The 23,809-nt window shown below is 34.0% G+C and overlaps 1 protein-coding gene across 1 annotated transcript in view; it reads left to right on the top strand.

The window, feature by feature from the left end:
* The window catches only part of CHD2 (chromodomain helicase DNA binding protein 2), a 133,997-nt gene that overhangs the window by 35,281 nt on the left and 74,907 nt on the right, over positions 1-23,809 (top strand). The window contains exons 6-16 of the mRNA XM_044665431.1: positions 1,814-1,936; positions 3,800-3,949; positions 6,784-6,917; positions 7,816-8,041; positions 9,645-9,745; positions 10,873-10,917; positions 11,108-11,283; positions 13,531-13,655; positions 16,338-16,554; positions 21,032-21,121; positions 22,036-22,226. Coding sequence (XP_044521366.1) covers positions 1,814-1,936; positions 3,800-3,949; positions 6,784-6,917; positions 7,816-8,041; positions 9,645-9,745; positions 10,873-10,917; positions 11,108-11,283; positions 13,531-13,655; positions 16,338-16,554; positions 21,032-21,121; positions 22,036-22,226 — 1,578 coding nt within the window. The remainder of the gene's footprint in view (positions 1-1,813; positions 1,937-3,799; positions 3,950-6,783; positions 6,918-7,815; positions 8,042-9,644; positions 9,746-10,872; positions 10,918-11,107; positions 11,284-13,530; positions 13,656-16,337; positions 16,555-21,031; positions 21,122-22,035; positions 22,227-23,809) is intronic.

The following is a 23,809-nucleotide window of genomic DNA, read 5'->3' as shown; positions in this document are numbered from 1 at the left end:
TGACAAATGAAAATGATAAATGTTAGAGAGCCTATAGGAAGACAGAAACACTAATGTCCTTTGGTATTAACACAGCTAAATGTTGGAGAACATTTAGGAAGTTAAGAACAATAATATACCTGTGTATTAATTGGTTCAAGTATTTTGGAGGGCAGTTTGAAACTATATAAGAAATTATATGAGAAAAATCACCAAGTTGTACATACCCATTGACCGAGGGATATCATTACTAGGCAATGCAAATGAAGTCAGAATCAGAAAGTAAAGTTTCAGTGTGTTCAAAAATTTAGCAGCCCTTTTGTGGTAGCAAAAAACTAGAATCAAATAGGAGGTGCCTATTGATTGGGGAATGGCTGAACATATTATATAGTATGTGAATATGATAGAATATTATATTTAATAAGAAATAGCATCAAACTATCAAAAGAATTCCAGAAGACTTGATTGAAATAGGCAGAGGAAAGTAAGCAAAACTAAGGGAAAACTTTATACAACCACTATAATCTAGAGGAAAACAACATTTTGAAACTTTAGAGTTTTGATTCTATTATTAATTAGAATACTTGGGGTATTTGGGGTATAGAAGTGGGGTGGACAATATCACCTTGTAGTAAACCAGGCAGGGTATCCATTATCTTATTATCTCACCTCCTCCTCAGTTTTCTTTATAAATATTTGGGAAAGATGAGTAGGATGGATGAGGAAGAGAGAGAGGACAGGTGAACATGAGAACCAAGAAACTTGCATAACTCGATGCCTGGCAGCCACAAGAATGTCAGAACAAAACCGTTTGAAAAAACCAAAGAAATGTGTTCTGAGGCATATTGTGAACAGAGGGAAGATGTGTTCATCTCCCAGTTGGACATTCTGAAATGAGGGATTGGGGTATGTGGGTAGGGAGGAAATAGCCTTAAATATATTCTAAAGACAAAAATCACAAGCCAAGGAAGACCTGCCCAGGACTGGGAGAAAGTATTAGGATCATCAAGTCTTCCTTTTCTCTGAATCTCTTGAGCAGCAAGGAAATAACTCATTTAACCTATTTGCTTCAGTTTCCTCATCTATAAAATGATCTGGAGAAGGAAATGGCAAAGCACTCCAATATCTTTGACAAGAAAACCCCAAATGAGGTCATGAAGAGAGTGGAATATGACCAAAAAATAACCAAACAACAAATTTAATCAGCATCATTATGTATACATGCATGTCATGTAAAGAATCAAGTACTATGTTTAGTGCTATATAGTTAATAAAGCTAATATGGCTATTAATTAATTATGAAGGATTATATACTTGATTATATACATATGTATGGTTTTTCATAGTTTTAAAGACCTCAAAGATCTTTGTTCTTAGTTTTATTATCACATACTTCTCTGACCTCACCATAACTTTTAAAAATTCCAACTAAAAGAATCCCCCTTGATTTTTCTTTGAAACTGAATTATTTGATAAATCAAGGATTTTTTTTTCTTGAATGGCTAGTTAGGGTTTTACCACATCATGTAAAAGATGTGAAAAATCCAATACCAAAAATTATTTATTTGTCAAATGCACTTATTAAAAAATTCAATAATATAATTTGTGTCCTTTTTCCCCCTTAACTTAGAGAATCATTAGAAAATGATATAAAATTCTAGGAAACAATAAATATAGCCAGAGTCAAACTTATTTCCACTAATCCTTAAATTGAATTCACTATTCAGTAAATTTCTGCACATCAAAATGTGTTTCATTAGCTTTTTTTGTGTTCCTTTTGGATCAACTGAGTTGAAATTCTAGTAAAAATTCTTTATTTTGTACTTGATCACAGAGAAAAATGGAAAAAGGAGGTTTCTGAGGAAGAGGATGAGGAAGATGAACAAGAGCAAGGTACTAGTGCAGAGAGTGAACCAGAACAAAAAAAAGTGAAAGCCAGACGCCCTGTTTTGAGGAGGTGAGTGATTTTTTTTCTTTATCTGTGAATCTGGAATTTTGTATGTTTTGCTTATGTTGTACACATTGTTGGTTGGTAGAAAAACAAATTACCAGAGAAGGTTTCTTTAACACAAAAAGAAAGGATTAATATGTACAAGTAAAGCTTTGGGACTTTTTCATGAGAAAGAATAAAAGATAAGTCTTTTATTCTTGTTTTTTTTTTTTAAACCCTTACCTTCTGTCTTGGAGTCAATACCGTATATTGGCTTCAAGGTAGAAGGGTGGTAAGGACTAGGCAATGGGGGTTAAGTGACTTGCCCAGGGTCAGACAGCTGGGAAGTGAGGCCAGACTTGAACGTAGGACCTCCCATCTCTAGGCTTGACTCTCAATCCACTGAGCTACCCAGCTGCCCCCGTATGCTTGAGTTTTTAAAAAATAAAATGGATAAGATTCTGGGGAATGTTGAGACTGTTTGCTCCCTTAATGATTTTAATTCAGGATTCAAAAAATATGACATGGTATAACAAAGATATGAAATATATGCAGAGATTGTAGGAATGAGGAGTAGGAATAGAAATAAGATTAAAACCTTCTGATGCTGATTCTTCATATTTAAACTCCAGCTGGACTATTTGGGTTTAGAAAGGGAGGGGAAGAGTGGTTCCTAGTCAAATATATTTTCTTAAACATTATATTTTACTACTTTAAAAAAAGTCAACATTTCCTACTCTATTATGGCAGTTGCTTATTCATACATTAGTGTTACTTTAGACAGACTATTAGAACATCCTAAATTGTATCATTAAATTAACAAGTAATGGGAATTTTGATTAGTCAAGAAAAAAGAGTGTGTGTGTGTGTGTGTGTGTGTGTGTGTGTGTGTGTGTGTGTGCATGCATGCATGTGTGTGTGATTGAGAGGGTAAGGGAGGTTTGGTAGAGGTTATGGGGAGGGAAAGGCAAAGGACAGGAGATGGAAAAGCTCCTAGCAAACTTTATCCACTTTGCAATAATATTGTTTAGGATTCCAGTACAATCTATATGCTACTGAAATAATCTTCTGTGCCATCTTTTTTATGGATATGATTGCTAACTGAAGTTTGAGTTTAAAATAGTAGATCTAGTTTAGAAGACTTCATGATTTATCTTCCTTCAGTTCAGTATAGTCTAGTACCATAGTGGTGAATCTATACTACATATGTCGGAGGGAGCACTCAGAACCCTCTCTGTGGGCATGCATGTTGTCACCCCAGAACAGTTTGCCAGAGTTCATTACTAGAAAGCCAGAGGGACTTGGGGCTGGGCTGCTCCTCTCCCCCACTTCATGGGAGCCTGAGGACATTTCTCACATGACCCATATCTCTATGTGGTTCGCCATCACTGATCTAATACATAGTACCTAGAGTTCATCTAGTCTAGTGACTGCCTCTTCCAAATGTCCATTTGTCTTAGAAATTGGAAGGGAGAGATAAAATTGCTCCTGGGAACCTTTCTTCTTTTTAGTTTCTACTTTCCTTGCCTCTCTGTATTCTTTTTCTCCTCCTTTTCTATTACTGATACCATGTTGGTAAATTTCCCTCATGTTCCTTTTAGAATCTATATCACCTCTCAATCTCCATTTAAAGATTATTTTGTGCAATAGAGAATACAATTACATGTGTTTTATTTCTGAAAAAGTACAATACACCTTGGAAAAACTTCATCAAGGCTGGTAATTCTTTAGTGGTAAGCAACTTGCTAAAATTTTAATCTTCCTTGATGAAAATACTGGCATTGTGCCATTTATATTCTTTTATATATATGTATGTGTATATATCCATATATGTGTGTCTGTATATGTACATATACATATATTGTTATTATCATTGTTAACTCCTTTTAGAACAGTGCCTAAAACCAGTGTTAAAAAGCAGCAGAAGCCGCAACGAGGAAAAAGAAGAAAGAAACAGGATTCTTCTGATGATGATGATGATGACGATGATGATGAGACTCCAAAAAGACAAACTCGTCGCAGAGCTGCCAAAAATGTCAGGTATATTGGGTTCTAGGATATATTGCTCAGTCATGTGAAACAGGGTAATTCAGTTGAATCAAAGGTGATATTTATTGAGAAAAATTTTCATTTGATCCTATATGACTCCATTAGATTTCCAGAGAGAAAACTCTTGTTTCATGGCCAGAGAATTCTTCTCTATCATTGGCCATGTCATCTTGCAGATGTGCTACTTTGTCTACAAGAGGAAAAAAAGAATAAAGCTACATGTATATCAATGGGCTATTGGGCTTTATCTACCCAAGCAAAATCAAAGATCATACCCTATTGATAGTATCACCTTTGATTGTGTATGTATACTACAGCCACATGTGTATATGCATATAAATGTATATATATTTGCGTATATGAAGCTTACTTTTTCTCATGAAAGCTTCTCAGGTTCTGTTGATTGTTTGGTATTGCTATATGACTCAACAATCCCTTTGTATTTTTGCTTACTCATCTACAAAATGGAGATGCTTTTTACCACTTCTAGCAAAATTAACCAATGCTGTTTTTTCACACCTTTGAAGAGAAATGTATGCTTAAATATAAATATAAATTATAACCTTATAGATACCAAATTTCATTTTAAGCAGGATCTGAGAATGTTTTGCTCTTTTTTGATGTTCACTAGAGACTATGAAGAATAGCATTAACTAAAATGAAGAATGAACCAATACCTTGCCATTTTTATTGCTCACAATATCCTATTTATTTTATATATACAACTGTCCCTCACTATATCGTGGTTCACTTATTGCAGCTTCATTGTCTTGCTGGTTTAAAAAAAAAAATTCTAATTCTGTATCACACTATTGACTGATGGGAATGAAAAGTCACCAACCCACAGCTCTGTGTTCTATATCCTAGGCGTTGATTGGCTCAGTGGCTATAGGTTAATAAGAGTGTGGAAAAGGTTTATAGGAGAGTGGGAAGAATTTATAAAGCCTTAAAATACATATAAATAATAAAATAAATATGACACCGCCACTTTGTGGATTTTCACTTATCTTGGGGTGCCGTCTCTGAACACAACTCCTGTGATAGGTGAAGGATTGCTGTATAAAAGTTTGGTGTCGGGGGGGGGTTGAAGGGGAAAGGTGGAGCATGAATCATGTAACCATGTTAAAAATGAATATTAATAAATGTTAAAAAAAATTGCCAAGGGGAAAAAAAAAAAGTTTGGTGTCATATATTGTTAATGTATGGTAGGATAATCTTAATCTTCATAAAACCAAAAGGTGAATTCTCTTAGGTCCTCCAGTCAGGGGCCTTGAAGTTTAATAATTTTGTCAGGGATAAACTGTTTATCTTTGAAACATTGCTATTTTATTGTATTCTGAAGTTACTAGTAGCTTTATTTTCTGTATATTTTAAAATTTTGTGTTGAAGCACTTTTACTAGCTATTTGGTTTGAAAATGGAATGTGGGAAGTTGAATTATGGCTTTTTTGGTAGTGGTATCTTCTGAATAGTGTAATTGCTGCTATATCAACTGAAGGGATATTCTCAAGTTACTAAAGGAGGAACAGAAATGAAGTCACATAGATAGCTTCTTAGGAAGTAGCTGTATCGCCTTCTGCTTCAGGCATACAGCTATCCTTTCAGTATACAAAGAATAACTTGTGGACTTGAAAGACTGTTCTGATTTTACTTTTTTTGTGTATTGATTTAAAAAGCTTAATCATTACTTATTTTTAATGTTTTTTTCTTTTAAAAAATTTAAGTTCCATATTCTTTCCCTCCTGCTAACCCCTCCCTGACCCATTGAAATAGCAAACAATATATAATTATAAATTATACATGTGAAATAATGCAAAACATATTACCATATTAGCCATATCATTTTTTAAAAAGCAAAAAAGTATAGTGGAAAAATTATACCTCAGTTTAAAAAAAAACCAACCCTTACATTCTCTCTTAGAATAGATACTAAGTATCTGTTCCAGGATCACACAGCCAGGAAGTGGATGAGTTCAGATTTGAACCAAAGCCCTTTCAATTCCAGGCGTGGTTCTCTAGCCACTGAGCCACCTAGTTGCCCCAGTACACTCAAAGTTCATCATCTATCTCTCTGTAAGTGGATAGCATTTTTTCATCATGAGTCCTTTATTGATTTGAGTCACTGTATTGATCAGAAAAGTCATTTACAGGTGATCATCAATACAACATTGCTGTTAACTAGGCAAAATGATCTCCTGGTTTTTCTTACTTTATATCAGTTCGTAGGCCTATCCATGTTTTTTTCTGGACCTCATGATTAGAATAAAACAATACTACTCCATCACAATCATTTGACATAATTTGTTCAGCTCTTCTGCAATTGATGAACATCCCTTCAATTTCCAGTTCTTTGCCACCACAGAAAGAATATTTTTATATAAATATATATTTTTTAAAACCCTTACCTTCTGTCTTGGAGCCAATACTTTGTATTGGTTCTTAGGCAGAAGACTGGTAAGGGCTAGGCAATGGGGGTTAAGTGACTTGCCCAGGGTCACACAGCTGGGAAGTGTCTGAGGCCAGACTTGAACCTAGGACCTCCCGTCTCTAGGCCTGACTCTCAATCCACTGAGCTACCCAGCTGCTCCATATTTTTATATAAATATTTTTAAGTGTATAGGCCCTGTTTCTTTTTCTTTGATGACTTTGGGGTTCGAACTTAACAGGAGTATTGCTGGATCAATGTTCTGATTTTAGATAACGTATTAATATAGAAAGTCCTCTACAAACTTTAATGCACTATTCTGCTTGTGGTATGTGTGGATGGTTGTTAACTGGAAAAAAAGATAAATGTTCTCAATTTAATCAGCTTAATTTTTAATGTAGTTATAAAGAAGATGATGATTTTGAAACTGACTCAGATGATCTCATTGAAATGACTGGAGAAGGAATTGAAGAACAACATGATAATAGTGAGACAATTGAAAAGGTCATGGATGCAAGACTTGGAAAAAAAGGTGGTATGTATCTTAAAGAACAGACTGCTTCTTATAAATTTGGTCAATGAGATACACTTTTTTATATACTTAGAGTTTAAATTTAGGTATTTCAGTCCCATTCATAGTAGTCATGAAAACTTGTTACCATTCTCTGACCCTTGTTTCTGTGCTATTATGCTAGCTCACAGGTGATGATTGAAATGATCATAGAGTGTAAAATTAAGTCTTAATATAGTAAGGACAGAGGAAAAAATGTCACTTAGTTTATGTCTTTTGGGGATTAAAAATTGAAGTAAAAGTAACATACTTCATAGAATCTCTAGATATGAGTTCTCTTACCCACTCTTCAACTTACCACTTAGTCACTTGTTTTCTTTGAAACTCAGTTTCCTTATATTTATTTAAAGTCTTTTCTCTAAAGTCCCATGACTATAAGTCATAATCCACATTATGATTGTTTCTTGCTGGGTCTTAGTCCTATAAAAGTGTTTTAATGGGGTACTTATCAGGCCTGTTAAATACATAATAGGAAATTATTTTTCATATTCAATGAAAAAATCCATTTTGATTGTTTTAAAGTTTCACTGTGTAGATTATTGGTTCTTTAAGTCTTTTCTGTGTGCTGAAATCCAACCGAAAGCCCAGCAGTGCTTCTTTTTTCTTGTTTTTTTTTTTTACCTATGTTTTCATCTAAGTTCATTGGAAATTGAGTCAAACAGTTGAGAACATTAAGATGTCACCTTGTTTTTAGAGTAAATTACTTCATTTCTTATTAGTGAGACTCCAATTTTTTTGTTATTTCTAATTTGTTTCCTGAGAGAAGTTTTAGAAAACCGACTGCCTATTCAATGATTGTTGTATTGTTTGACTTAACTGCTACTATATTACAGTGGAATGTTTAATGAAACTCTTCTTATAGCCACTGGAGCGTCTACTACTGTTTATGCAACTGAAGCCAATGGCAACCCCAGTGCTGACTTTGACCCTGAAAAGGATGAGGGAGAAGCTCAATACCTGATTAAATGGAAAGGCTGGTCCTATATCCATAGCACATGGGAGAGTGAGGAATCCCTACAGCAACAGAAAGTGAAGGGGATGAAAAAACTGGAAAACTTTAAGAAAAAAGAAGATGAAATTAAACAATGGTATGGTTTAATTCCTGGAATAAAGAAATAAGTTTAATTGTAGCTTTGGAGTGTAGAGGGTTATGAACAGACAATGGAGAGGATTTTTTACTTAATTTTTTTATTTTAGAAAATATGAGACTTTGTACCTTTCTAGAAACTGAAGTGTTGTCTTCATCCTAAAATGGAGCCAGTTACAATTGCATTTCTGTTAAAGAGGTAGCCTATTTTAACTCTATTTTCAGGAGTAGTCTGATATTTACTATTTTATAGAATCATAGAGGTTGCAGAGCTGATGATTAATAATCAAAAAGTTGAGAAGCAAACAGTTTATAGAGCCCTGTAGGTTATATTATACCTAAAAGACACTTTGGCCTCTACTCCCTTTTCTAAGAAAATATGATTAACTTTAAAATGTAGTAGTCCTTTCTGTTGAAGCTACAGCCTATATTTAGGCCTGAATTAAGTTGTAAGTTATCCACAATTTTGAAGAAATGCTATAAAATGATCAACATTATAGTGGGCATGAGAAGCGTGATGCAGTAGATAGGTTTTGGAGGCAGTAAGATCCAAGTTTAACTTTTGATTCTGACATATCCAGGCAGTTTGATTCTGGACAATTCACATAACTGTTCAGTGCTCTGGGCAGCTCTCTGAGACTGTGTTGCAGAAAAATGCCTGATCTTCATTGATAAAAGAGGTTTTCCTCATGTAGGAGTTGTTTATACATGTTATATCACAGGAAAGGCCTTGTCCTTGTGACAATAAAAAGGACAGCATATTTCCTTTAGACCACTTGAGATTTTTTTATAGGAGAAAAACATCCTCTAATCTCAAAGTAGTCATCTTATGCTATTGTGCAGGGGGGAAGGAGTGGTGTGGAAGAATGGGGGAAAGGGATTCATTCTGTAGCTTAAGAATTACCATTAATTCTTGACAATTATCCAGTATAATTTCATGCATTTTTGGAGAGCACATACATTCTATAGGAATATTTATTTTTCTTTTTGTGTTGATTTACTTTTGATGTAGGGGAAACATTTTATTTAGATAAACTGAATATGACTCCTTCAAATTTTTTCTTTGAATAGCCAACTTCAATGAAGTAACCAACAGTGATGAAACCTGAGGTGCTTCTGAGGGATTGCTTATTTTGTGGAACTGTTTCCCTTAATTATAGTTACTTTAGTCTTAAAATATTATTTGTTTTTGTAAGCAAATTTTTGTATATCAGATACCTTTGCTTTCAATTGAAATTATAAACTATGTGGCTTAGACCTTAGTATGGAATTATAAGAAGAATATTAGTATTGAAGCCAGAATATTCAAAATAAAATATCTCTGCTATTATCTATGGGCTCATGAGGCAAGTTATGGACCAAATCCCTTTATAAAAATGAGGGTATTGTATTAAATGTTGTCTCAGACAACATAGACTTATGATCTATATGTTTGTCATCATGAATATCATTCTGATTCTTCAAAAGTGAACCAAAACACTCATAGCTAATGTTAGCAGCTAAAATTATGCGAGTGAATCTCATGACTGGCTTGCACTTCTGTGTAAGGTACACACAAATGTAATTGCTATTTCATTGATTCTTTCCATTTTCCTAACATCCAGGTTAGGGAAAGTATCACCAGAAGATGTGGAATACTTCAACTGCCAACAAGAGTTAGCCTCTGAGCTGAACAAACAATATCAGATAGTGGAGAGAGTGATAGGTAAGTGTACAGTGAAGTTTCTAGAAAGATAATTGGATGGGCCCAAGGGACAGAGTCTGCATCTGGGTTATGCAAGCCAGTAATGTGAAACAAGAACCACGAGATCCAGAACCATATCTCTTTTTGTGGTTATTTTTTATCAGTAACAATGTTAGCTTACATTACACATATTATGGCTTACAAATTATGACTCCCTCATAATAACCTTGTGGGATGGGGAGCGGGGCAGCTAGGTGGCTCAGGATTGAGTCAGGTCCAAATCTAGCCTCAGACACTTCCCAGCTGTGTGAATCTGGGCAAGTCACTTAACCCCCATTGCCTACCCTTACCACTCTTCTGCCTTAGAACCAATACACAATATTGACTCCAAGACAGAAGATAGGGGTTTAAAAAATAATAATAACCTTGTGGGTATAGATTGGCAGATTGAGACTGTATATTCTTTTATAATTACCTTAGGTGCATTCTAATTTATTTACATTCATTTATAGTTTTTTAAATATAAAAAATGTCAAAACAGTCACATCAGAGGGTGTTAACTGATATAAACTATTCAAGGGCTCTACTATTGACTTCATTTTCATCTGTTGAAATTTACTTAGGAAAGTTTTATTTTTAGGAAGAAATTATTTAACTTAAAATAATACTAAACTACTTAGAGACATGCTGGCTCTAAAATTAAAATATATGTGTCTGTATAAATATGTATGCATCTGTTGTCACTGAAGTTCTCACTGAAGCCAATGAAGAACTAATTTTTAAGTTGCCCTTAGCCAGTAAGTAAATGATACTCTAGTTGTCACATTGTGGGGGTTACTTATTATTCCATACCCTATTCCATAGTCCACAATAAATCAACTAATACTCATTAAGAGCTTACGTTATAATAGGTATTGGGGATTCAGATATAGAAAATTAGCCGACTGATGCTATCAAGGAGTTTATATTCTAAAAGAATGTAATAATTCACTTAAACAATTCATTTATAACTGATTTGTTCAGGGCTACATTTAAAAAAATATATAATATTTTTTATTGTTCCATTACATGTAGCATGTCTTTCATCTTTTTTCTGGAAAGATGTTAATACTCATCCCTCCCTCCCCTCCCATTTTTGGTTTATCTAGCTGTGAAGACTAGTAAATCAGCATCTTGTCATACAGAATTTCCAGGTGAGCCAAAGTTCTTGTTTTTATTGTGATTAAAATTTTTATGGAATAACTTTTATTTTGCAAGGTACTTTGTAATTATGTTGTTAGGTATTATGCTATGTCATTTACTTACCTTTTATATATGAGATGGAGAATGCCATATTTTCTCTTTTAACTGACAGTAACTCATAGGTTTTTATATGTGAAATAGCTCACAGTCGGAAATCATCATCAAATGAACCCGAGTATCTATGCAAATGGATGGGACTACCATATGCAGAATGTAGTTGGGAAGATGAAGCTCTGATTGGGAAGAAATTCCGAAGCTGTATTGACAGCTTCCACAATAGGAACAATTCAAAAACCATTCCCACAAGAGACTGCAAGGTAGGGGAGTATTGCATTTTGCTTTTTCTTAGAAAATGTATGTTGCTAATAGAAAATGAACTGAATGAAGGTTGGTGAAGTCAGATGGCGTGAACTTTGTTACAGAAAAAAATTGACCCCTTGTAGGAAATGAAATAAAAGTGACCTCATGCTACAATTAGAAGAATGTAGGGTGTGAAAAATAATAGAATAGGAGAAGATTAGGGAGAAAATAGAATTTAATTTACAGAGTTATGCATGTTTTGTTCCCTAGCATGTTGATATAATATTAGGAATATAATAGATATGACAGTGAAAGGCAGTGAAAAATTTAACCTTGTTTAAAAGTTAAAAAAACAACAACAAGGATTAAGAAATTCCAAGTGAAGACACTTGGTCTGGTCTATTTACTTACTACTTTAAAATCACTTGCCTTTTCTGGGCTTTAAATTTTGTCAAGTTGCAAATCTATTGAAGAATTACCCTTTGTGTCTACTGTGTGAACAGGTTTTGTTAGTGATAAAAGAAATATCGGAAGATACAGTTTGTCCCCACAAGTATACAATCTGTTTGGGAGTAATAATTTATAATAAATATATGAAATTTAAATAATAGAATTAGGTACTGTGATCATGTGTAAAATGAGGGATAAGGGAAATACATTCTTTTAAGAATTAGAGGTATGGAAGATGATCAGGTACACTGGAATCCTTCAGGGAAATAAATGAGGGTTAAACTGGACATTGAATTATATTTTGTATTTGAATAGGTGGAGAGTAGGGCACAGGGCTTTCTAGGCAAGAAGCAGTTTTAAAATACAAATAAAAAAAGCATGTTCAGGAGACTGTGTATAACAAATACAGTTGGAATAGAGAACTCCTCCTGTAGGGAAATAGGAGGTGAGGTTGGAAGAGTTAATTATGCTAGTATTGTCAGGGCTTTGAATGTCAAGGTAAGAAATTTGGACTTCTATGGGTATTAGGGATCAATTGAAGATATTTTGCAATTGAGTGAAACTATGAAAGCATAGAGAACTTTATCTGATAATGACCAGCATGGATTAAAATAGGGAAATTGTACAAAAAGGGAGAACAGTTAGAAAGGCATTGCTAAAATATGTGTAGGGAAGCAGCAGTGGGAATTGGTGGAGTGTATGCAAGGGATTTTACAGAAGAGAAATCATGAGGACTTCATGGTTGCTGCTATAGAACAGGGAAGAGATAGATAGGAAGTGAAAAATGAACCAGTTTCTCTCCCTCTTAAGTACTAGCAAAGTAATATTGTAGTCATTAGTTTTCTAATCAATTAGAACAAAAACTTTGCTGTAATAGTCCCCACAAAATGCACTGTGGTCTTATTTATAGGTTAAACTACCTTGTAAGAACAAGGTGCTTTGTGTTTCAAAAATTAAATTCATTTAGATAGACTAAAAGATGGATTCATGTCATGTATTCCTTTTTTTTTTTTTTTTAAATCCTTACCTTCTGTCTTAGAATCAACACTTTGTATTGTTTCCAAGGCAGAAGAGTGGTAAGGACTAGGCAAGTGACTTGCCCAGGTCACACCGCTATGAAATGTCATAGGGCAAATTGGAACCCAGGATCTCCTGTCTCTAGGCCTAGCTCTCAATCCACTGAGCTACCCAGCTGCCGCCCATATCATATATTCTTTTTTTTTTAAACCCTTAACTTCTGTGTATTCGCTCATTGGTGGAAGAGTGGTAAGGGTGGGCAATGGGGGTCAAGTGACTTGCCCAAGGTCACACAGCTGGGAAGTGTCTGAGGCCGGATTTGAACCCAGGACCTCCTGTCTCTAGGCCTGACTCTCAACATATCATATATTCTTAAGAGAACAGCCTTATGACAAGGCCATATTGTCTTTGATAAGTGACCAATTGCTATGCAAATATACTGTGCTAGGTGATAAAAAAGCATATTTAAAAGTCTGTCCTCTGTATGCTTATGGTAAAGAGACATGCTTTTACAACCTAGTTGATGTATCAGTATAGATTTGGAGTGTTCAATAATAGAAACAGAATACCTTAAGTTTTGAATTTTACCTTATTTCTTGATGATTTGTTATGCTTTTTTTATTTTGGGTAAATTCTTGATGATGAAAAGAAAAATATTACTTCTGAATAAATTCATATTTCACTCCTTGGTATAATATTTAGCTTATGATTAATATATGAACAAAATCATAGGAAGTTTTTTTTCCACATTTGGATCACTTTTATTCTAGAATATTGTGAAAATTATGCCTTTATAGGTCCTGAAGCAGAGACCAAGGTTTGTTGCTTTAAAAAAACAACCAGCATACATAGGTGGAGAGAACCTGGAGCTCCGAGATTATCAGTTAGAAGGCCTTAATTGGCTTGCTCACTCCTGGTGCAAGTAAGTAGCAGATAAATGCAAGCATTCTCTTTATCCATTCTTTCTACTCTTCATTGTTAGACTTCTTGAAGTACCAAAGAGTAGTTTATTTCTTCTATAGAATGAAGTTTTCATGGAAAGATAACTCCTAGTTGAAGTGAGGTTATTTGTTTCTGCCTATTAGAACATGAAGAAGGGAAAAACGGGTTAATTTTTTTTCTGAGGTGTTACTTATTATTTTAACTTGCCCCATGTTATACCTAAATGGTGGTTAGATCATTTATTTAGACTTTATTAGAAGCATATACTCTTGAAAGGTGAAAATGTCATTTTGATCTTTATTTCCTCTAGACCAGGCAAAAACTGTTGCTTGTGCATATCCTTTAGTATAATTTGCCTCTAGAAGGCTGCTTTGGCTGTCCCATTCAGAGCTGAATTTTTGATTATTTGTTAAGATCAGTTGTGCATTTTGGCTAACTCATCCACTTATTCTTAAGGGTTTTTCCCCTAGACCTTAGTTGTCCAAGGTCAAATACTGACTTCATAGAAGCAGTGAACACATTGCTTCAACTAAATAGCAATTGGAACTTGAGCAAGTTCCTCAAACGCTTTGTGCCTCAGGGAATTGTATTAGATTATTTCTAAGGTTCCTACCAAGGAACATGCATGTATAGGTATTCACATACACCCATGCAACCTCTTTAGAAATCTATTATAGAATATATCCTAGTTAAAAAATAAAGTTTGATTTAGAAATAAAAGCAAGCAAACCATGTCTTCAGTGCTAAAAGGACCGTATCTGAGCAGTAGCACTTCCCACTTAAAGTGGCTTTGCAGACACCATTAAGTAAAAGAACCATATGATATTGTACACTGTGGTACATCAGGACATAGTCTAGTCTAATACATAAATAAGAAATATTTTTTTTAAGGCCTTACTTTCCATCTTAAAATTAGTACGGTGTATTGATTCTTTAAAGAGCGATAAGGACTAGGCAATGGTGGTTAAATGACTTGCCCTGGGTCACACAGTAAGGCAGTGTCTGAGGCCACAGTTGAACTTTCCCCCTATAAATGAGAAATCTTGAAGAACTTTGACTATATGTGGAGTAGGCACATGTGACTTGAGAACATTCGTTTGTGAGCATTACCAACCTGAACTATTTAGCCCATAGTGGCAGTAACTTAATTAATTTTAGTTCAAGAGAATTAACTGGGCTGGTGAGAACACTTTACCTTATACTGTCTCATACTTGTATCAAAATCTGCTAAAAAGAATAAAACAGATCATTACAGGTCCAGAGTGTATAATAACATTAAATTGAAGTGCCATTATAGCAGTCTGATCTCATAAAAATATATAAAGTCACTACTCATTTTTTTTTATCTTTTATTGAAGAGGAGGGAAATCATAAAGGAAAAACATTTTCTCCCTTAAAATTATTCTGGGGCAAGGAGAACTAACTCAAATATGGAATTTATAAAAATGTATAAAGATGAGCATTATGGAGGTACTATTTCTTATTTTCTCCACCTCCCTCCCTAACTATAAAATGAAACAATGCTTGTAAAGCACTTAGCAGGCACCATATAAATGCTTATTCTCCTCTTTTCCTTTCCTATAGCATGAAATTCAAAAGTTTTATGTTTATTTTTATTTATTAAACATTAGTTTTGTTTCCTATTTCAAAATTTAAAAGTGAGTAGGCTAACTTTAATGCTTTGTTGCTATTTGCTTATGAACTTTGATGGATTTTTTTTCTTCTCTTCTCTTGGATCAGTGTCTAAATATTTGCATGTGACTTCACAAATAGAATTCCAGTTATTAATTTATATGTAGCATTTCACTTTATCAGATCTGTGAAGATGGGATTGACTCTCCCTTGCCTAATTTTGAATTAATCAACCAAAGCTTGAATTCCCCCACCTAGTGTCAAGTAGGGGTGTTCAAGCTTTGGTTGATTAATTCAAAATTAGGCAAGGGGAGAGTCAATCCCATCTTCACAGATCTATATATAGATGTGGATAAAATAAAGTCTTTGTCCCTTAATGATTTTATCTCTGAGTATGAACATTGTCACTTCCCATTTTAGAAGAAGCTTAGGTATTGAAATAAAGGGCAAGGTTGAAGTACATAAATGCCAAAGGAATTTGACTTAACTTTTAATATAAACATATATACATCTCTGTATGTATATGTCTATGGGATATGGATAGATTTACATATATCTTTTATTTATTTATTTTTTTACTAATGAGGCTTTAAGGTGGCATCTAGGCATTTATTTATGTAGTAATTGAGTACTTAATTATATTGATGGCAATCATTGCAAATGAATTTTTTTCTAAAAGTGTTAGAAAAGAAATTATATGTTCCCTTCAGCTGCTAAATCCTTCCCCCTTGATATTACTGTCCATCTTTTCTTTGTATATCTTGTTTGAACCTAATTATTTTTATGTTATCTTCCTCATGAGAATGTGAGCTCTTTGGGATTAGGGAGTATTTTATGATTTTCTTTGCATCCTCAGTGCTTAGCACAGTTCCCTGCACAAGGTGACTGTATTTCTTTATACTGAAAAAATTGAAGTGCACACCTGGAAACTACTCATGCAACGATTCATTGGCAGAGCTGGTATTTTTATATTCTTTGGTTTTTAGTAAATTGAATAATAGACAAGTTATAATTCTTTTTTTTCCTCCAGGAGTAACAGTGTGATTCTTGCTGATGAAATGGGCCTAGGAAAAACTATTCAGACCATATCATTCCTCTCCTATTTGTTCCATCAACACCAGCTGTATGGTCCTTTTCTTGTAGTGGTGCCTTTATCTACTCTCACTTCATGGCAGAGGGAGTTTGAAATCTGGGCACCAGAAATCAATGTAGTCGTTTACATAGGAGATCTGATGAGCAGAAACACGGTATGTAAACAAAAAAAGAACTAGGATATAATGCACATCATTAATGTTTTATAGGAATTCCCTTAAAGCCATCAGTACTATGGAAAGTCCTGTTTGTTAGCCTTATTAGTTTTGTGTATCACAAGAGTACAAAAGAGACATAAATTTTAAAAACATTTATTCATTTTGAAGAAAAACAGTTGTATCAGGTTGGCCAAAAGCATATCTCCCAATACATGTGAAGTTTCCATATCACATCAACATGAATATCATTCTTTTAAATGACAACTTAGATATGAAATGTTTTCATTTCTCTGCCTTTTAAATTTAGATACAAAATAAAAGTTATGGATCTTCGTTCCAAGAAAGCTGCTCTAATTTTCCTTTTACAATTATAAAATAGAATTAAAAATCTAACAGTAAATTTGTTATCTTGCTTTTTAGTCAGGAATATAAGAAAATAGTTTAGGTGCAAGAGCTACTAAAAGCTAGGAATTTTTAGGGACTTAGAAAAATTAGGAACTTAGGGCCAAAAAAGGTGAAAGGTTCACCAAATGAAGATGAACTACATTTGAAATAAAAGAAATACTTTCATAGATAATGATTTTGTTTACATGTCATCCCCCATACTCCTCATAATAGAATTAATTTTGAGATTACAGACACTTTTTAATTTTGTCTTCGTATCTTCATTACCTAGCCTTCCACAGTTCCTCACACATAGTTGGTACTTAATAAATAATTGTTGGATTGGATAACAAACACTATTAAGTGGAAATAGAGTGCTGTGTGTGTGGATACAGTTTTGATAGGATTGTGAGGAGGCTATAAATATTTGATATGTCAATTTAAATTATAAAATTACCGAAGGATCTTTAGCTGATATTACCTTTGTTATTTAATTTTGAATTAGTTAAGAATCATAATACTCAGATAAAAGAATCCATAGAAAATAAAGTACAATCTTTAAAATGAAACAAAAGAAAATCTACTACCGAAAAGCGTTCTTTATAACTTTTACAAATCCTGGCTCGTCATGTGATTCATTCACATCATTTCTATCTATGATGTACGCATGGTTTTTGTAGCAAACATTAACATGTTTTAGTAAAATTTTACTCTGTTGCCCAGTGTTATGGGCACAACCAAGATTTCTAAAGTCATGACAGTGAAATATTAGCTTTGGAAAGCTTTGCTAAACTAGAAAACTAGGGCTTGATGATAGATTGGATATTTTTTCCAAGAATCAACTTATTTAAGTATGGAGAGTCTTATCACCAGATTGAGTTCAGAGTGATTAATTTCTTGGTTGTAGCAAAAACTTGTAGACTTTCTAAATCAGGGATCTTAATGGGGTCTGCAAACAGTTTTTTAAACACTGTTCATAATTGTATTTATATAATTCTGTGAATTTTATACATTTAAAAACTTTATCCAGAGAGCATCTGGGTGGCTCACTGGATAGATTGCTAGCCCTGGAGATGGGCTCAAATCTGACCTCGAACATTTCCTAGCTGTGTGATCCTGGGCAAGTCACTTAATCCCCATTGCCTAGCCCTTACTGCTCAATATTGATTTCAAGACAGAAGGTAAGGGTTTAAAACACCCCAACAAAAACCATTATCCAAAGAAAGGAGATAATTAAACATCTACTTCCAAGGATTTTTGGGAGGATCAAATGAAGTAATATTTTTAAAGCACTTTACAAACCTTAAAACACTATATAGATGCTAGCTATTTTTAGTATTGTTTTTGTTATTGTTGAGGACAAAAATCATGTCAATCATGAGGAAATACAGCAAACAAAATTATTTTTTTGGTCCAAACCTGAGATTTGGTGTAAGGAATTGTGGGTGAGGAAACTCTCTACCAATAGTACCTTCTTTTCAGCTGACAAAAAGAGGTTAAATATGTTGGCCAGGTTTACAAAGCCACTATGTCTCAGATTAGCTCTCTATCCACTGTGCCATGTTGCATCTCCAAAGTAATTCATCTCAAGGTACTCAATAAATAAATTAGGCTAATATCAGGTAGGTAGGTCTTTCCTTATTTTGATAAGAGAAAGAAGTTTGTAAGAATATTGAACACCTAAAGGGGGAATGAGAGAGAAGGAATTACCATAGGGGAGAGAGTGAAGCTGATTATTTTCCCACTAGTAACCTTTCTTTTTTTTTTACTCCTAGTACTTATTAGCATAGTTCTGGTAACAAACTTATTAGCATTCATTCTGGTAACAAATTTTCTGAAATTGTTACTATTTCTTTTCTTTTTAAAAATGTTCTATAATCCATATTATTCCCCACTTTAATACAAATTATTGAGATTTTAGTACATAAACTGCAGTATTGTCTTTGTAAAATCTATGCATGAGAGCAGCTATTATTCTGTTTTAATACCATTAGTAGATTGATCACCTTTGATTGAATTCACATATATATATGTAAATGCAATTAAGTTATAGTCCTAACTTTTAATCATGTTGGAGTTTTGCCTGATATTTCAATCACCTTTAGACATTTAGTATTCTTAAGATAGTTATCTTAAAATAGAAATCAACCTTCTTTATTCATCACTCTTTCCAACAAAAACATTTAGGGTGCAGCTGGGTAGCTCAGTGGATTGAGAGCTAGACCTAGAGAAGGGAGGTCCTAGGTTCAAACCTAACCTCAGCCACTTCCCAGCTGTTTGACCCTGGGCAAGTCACTTGACCCCCATTGCCTACCCTTACCACTCTTCTGCCTTGAAGTTAGACAGAAGGTAAGGGTTTTAAAAAAAAGAGAAAAGAAAAAAATTTTTTTTAAATTTACTTTTTATATATGTGTCACTGCACAGTGCCAGGGATAAAAAGACAAAAATGGAACAATCCCTATCATGAAGTTTCTTAACATTTTATTAGGAAGAACAATATGTATATATTTAAACATAAACAAAATAGATGCATTATTTTGTTGGGGAGAACACTAACACTGGGTGGGGATCAAGAGTAACCTTAGGTAGAATTCTGCCCTTGAGCTGATTATTAAAAGAAACTAGGATGTCTTAAGAGGTGGAGTGGAGGAGTAAATGCATTCCAATTGTTGAAGAATAGCCAGTGCAAAGACCCAGAGATGGGAGACAGTTTTGGGTCAAAGGAAGAAGGTTAGCTTGACTAGACTAGAGGAAACATAAAGGGTAGGAATATGTAATAAAGCTTGGAAGGTAGCTTGAAACTAGATTATGAAGGGCTTTAAATGCCAAGTGGGAAATTCTTTTTGATACTACGAATAATAGGGAACCACTGGAGTGACTGAGAAGGGGATTGACCTACACATTAGGAAAATCACTCTGATGTCTATGTAGAAGATGGTTGGAATGGAGAAAGACTTGTAACAGGGAGACCAATAAGGAAGCTATTTTAATAGTCTAGCCAAGAGGTAACATATTCCTGAACCAAGGCTGGAATTGTATAGGTAGAGAGGAGAGGCAGAAGTAAAAGATGCTATGGAGGTGGAAGGACAGCATATCGCATCTGTAAGAGTGAGGAATTGAGGATTACATCAAAATTGTAAGCCTGGATGATTGGGTTCATAAGATGAAGATGAAAGTTTTCTTTTAGACATGTTGAGTTTGAGATGTCTGGGGGACATGAAGTTCAAAATATTACCAAGGCTATTGATGACATGGAACTAGGGCATAGGAAAGAGATCCCAGCTGAATAAATAAATCTAGAAATCATCTTCATGCAGTTAAGAATATAAATCATAAGGCTTGATCAGGTTACCAAGTGAGAATATGGAGATAAGAGAAGAGTCATTCACAAATAGAGGCATGATATGACTGATGATCTAGCAAAGAGTCTGAGAAGAAATGGTTAGTAAGGTAAGAGAATCATAAGATCATAGGTTTATGATTGGAATCGACAGTGAGCATCAGATTCAAACTCTTTGTTGAGAGAGTAATGTTGTCACAAAATGCCAGAAAATATTGTGTGGTCAATAGTATCAAATACTACAGAGTTCAAGAAGGATTAGGTTTGAGAAAAGTCCATAGATTTGGCAATTAAGAGGTAAATGATAATTTTGAAGAGAGAAACTTCAGATAAGTATGAATGAATTTTAAAAGGGCAGTTTCTGAGACCATGAGAATTGTTCTTCCCCTCTATGGTGATGGCAAGGATAGATTGGAAATACTGTGACTGTCCCAGAGATGGTGCTGTGATTTGCACACCTTTGGGTGGCCCCTTCAGGAGGACATGGAGGTCTTCTCTGTCTTGTTTATGTTGTTTCTGTCTCTGCCTTGGGGCACATCATTGCTTCATGAGGCAAGAGTCAGATTGCAAGAGGTTGAGAAGTGAAGGAAGAGGAAGTAAATGCTACAGTTGTAGATGGCTTTTTCCAGAATTTGACTGAGAACTGGAGGGAGAGACGAAGGATAGTAACCAGAGGCAAGGAATGTCCTGTTATTTGGATGATAGAAAGTTCAGTAGTACTTGGATTTCAATTATTGACTTCTTTTATAGATACGGGAATATGAATGGATTCATTCTCAAACCAAGAGGCTGAAATTTAATGCACTCATAACAACATATGAGATCCTTCTGAAAGATAAGGTATGTAAAGCATGTTTAAATTCATGAGCACCATTTATGATTTGTCCAAGTTGTAAGGGTCTGTGTTCTTCCCTTTTTGCCATAACAATGTTCTTATGCTGGCTTTTGACCTTTGTGGGGAAAAAAATATATTTTGGATACATGAAGAAACCAAATGCCAAAAGGGACACTTGGAGATAACGTAGTCCAACTCCTTTACATTTTACAGAAGAGGAAAACTGGGACTAAAGAAGTAAAGGGTAACACTAATCAGTGATAGATTCAGAACTAAAATTCAACTCTTGCCTAGTGCCTAGTTGTTGGGTTTTAAGAATTATCCATTGTATTATTTTCTAAAAGAGAAAATTTTTTTGCTCTCTAAGGAAAATAACATTCACACAAAACAAAACAAAGATTGTGACAACTTACCAAACCATTTAAAGGTGATCTTTATAAGAATCAAAACATTTCTTTATAGAGATAGACATTTGTAGTTCTAGGCAGATTACATTAGTACTAAAGAAAGAATTTTTAGATTGTTATAATTTGTATCTTCTGATTGTTCCTCAAATCCCAATGTTGTGATAGAGCCTATTCAAAAGGAGAATGGTGTATAATAAAAAGAAGAGTACAAATCATTTTGCCCAGAACTTACTTTGATTTGATTTTTCACTGGGGATATGCAGTAGTGTAAAAGGTAAAGAATGATAAAGGATGCCTATTTCCAAAATTTTTTAGGGATTGTAGTTCACTTTTGACTAGAGCATTTCCCAGTCTGTAGCTAAGATCACAAGTGATCTTTTACATATTTAAAGATAATGTAGAATATTTTCCATACTTTCATTTGTGAGGATGTATGCATGGATATGATAAACACTTGAAACCACTTCCCCATCTGACTTAGTGGTTCATTTTGTTTTGTTTTCTTACTTTAGACTGTGCTGGGCAGTATTAACTGGGCCTTTCTGGGAGTGGATGAAGCCCATCGGTTGAAGAATGATGACTCTTTATTATATAAAACTCTGATTGATTTCAAGTCCAACCATAGGCTCCTGATTACTGGGACCCCTCTTCAGAATTCCCTCAAAGAGCTTTGGTCCTTGCTGCACTTTATTATGCCAGAGAAGTAAGCTCTTTCTTGTATGCTTCAAAAGATGCTAGAATGTTTGAGATGTCAAATGCTGCTAAATCTTTTATCACCCATCTAGAAAAATAAAAGGCATGATTTGGAGAAATTAGAAGTTGTAGCATGATTTTAGTAAAGTAAATTCATAAACAGTAGTATAAAGTCATTTTGGGATAAAGGCATAGATATCAGAATTCTTGAAATCACATATCTTATCTGCCAGAAATTTTAAACTGACTAATTTGTAAGGGCAAATAAAGATGGAATGTAGAAAATAATATTGAAATGGCAAACATTGGTCAGTCGCTAAGGTAGTACAATATATAATTAATCTAATTGAGAAAGACTGACAATTACTCAAAATAGATGAAATTTTGAAAGATACTTTTTATGAATTCAGATACAATTACTTAAGAAGGGCAAAGCAATCTTTACTCAGGTGTCTGCTAAAAGTATCTTTGTGTATGTAATATACTTATTCAGTGATGCAGACTAGGTTCTGAAATTCCTTTCTAAGGCAATTCAGACTTTTTTTCTGTTGCGATTACATTTCTGCCATGGTCCACTTAGAGGTTATTGTTATAATAGTAAATAGTTTTCCAGTGTTTGCTACCTTCTATGCCAAAGTAATGCCACTTATTGTCTATAAGTCTAAGAATACATCCTTTGAATTGTCTTCTTTTCTCTTCTCCATCCTCCCTGATTTTCCAATAATGTTGATCATTTGCATTGAATTAACCCTCGCTTTCTCTTGTTGCTTTTTGGATGTGTGTATGAGATAACTGACAACATTTTTTCTCTTTGAGAAATTAATTTGCTTGTGTGGGAATTAAAACAGTGATGTGGGGGTTATTGATCTAGTGCAAGCAATACTTGTAGCTAATCCACACTTTTTTGTGTGCTAATTAAATACATGGGAATGTATACATATACACATAATGCATATATATATATATAAACATACATGTCTGTAAAAATACACATATATAAAATTTACATATATAAACTCAAAAACTGTTATTTAATAAATAAGTAAATAGTTTAACTTTCTTCATGAAGTTGTTAAAGTGGATAAACAAAACATTCTATGAAGTGTTTCATGAGCATGTTGGAAATAGGATATTTGTTAAAATGATTGAGTTTCGCCAGAGCAGATGCTACTTTTGGTAAAATAGCAAGATAAAGAGAGAGAGAGAGAGAGAGAGAGAGAGAGTGTGTGTGTGTGTATTCCAAAGTTCATAGTTAAAGGAATCTAATGACTAGATGATACAGGGTCTGTAGTGGGCAGAGAACTTCAATATAATTATAACTTATAATTATGTTCTTCTTTTACTCATTAAGTCAACATTCATTTAGTAAGAATTTACAATCTTTAATAGGTTCTAAACTCGTAATATTATAGGTATGAGACATCATAATCACTTTCAAAGATTTTGCAATCTGTTTCAAGAGATAGGGATTAAGTATTTATTAGTTAATAAAGAATGCCTGGGAGCAAATTTTAATGGACCTCATTTTATATATATCCCATAGAACTTGTTTTGTGCCTTGCTTCTAGATAACCTTTTTTTTCAAACTTTTTG

This window comes from Gracilinanus agilis, chromosome 2, assembly GCF_016433145.1.
Source record: "Gracilinanus agilis isolate LMUSP501 chromosome 2, AgileGrace, whole genome shotgun sequence".
Taxonomy (NCBI): Eukaryota; Metazoa; Chordata; class Mammalia; order Didelphimorphia; family Didelphidae; genus Gracilinanus; species Gracilinanus agilis.
Note: the sequence above shows the minus strand (reverse complement) of the source record. Positions and strands in the feature narration are given on the sequence as shown.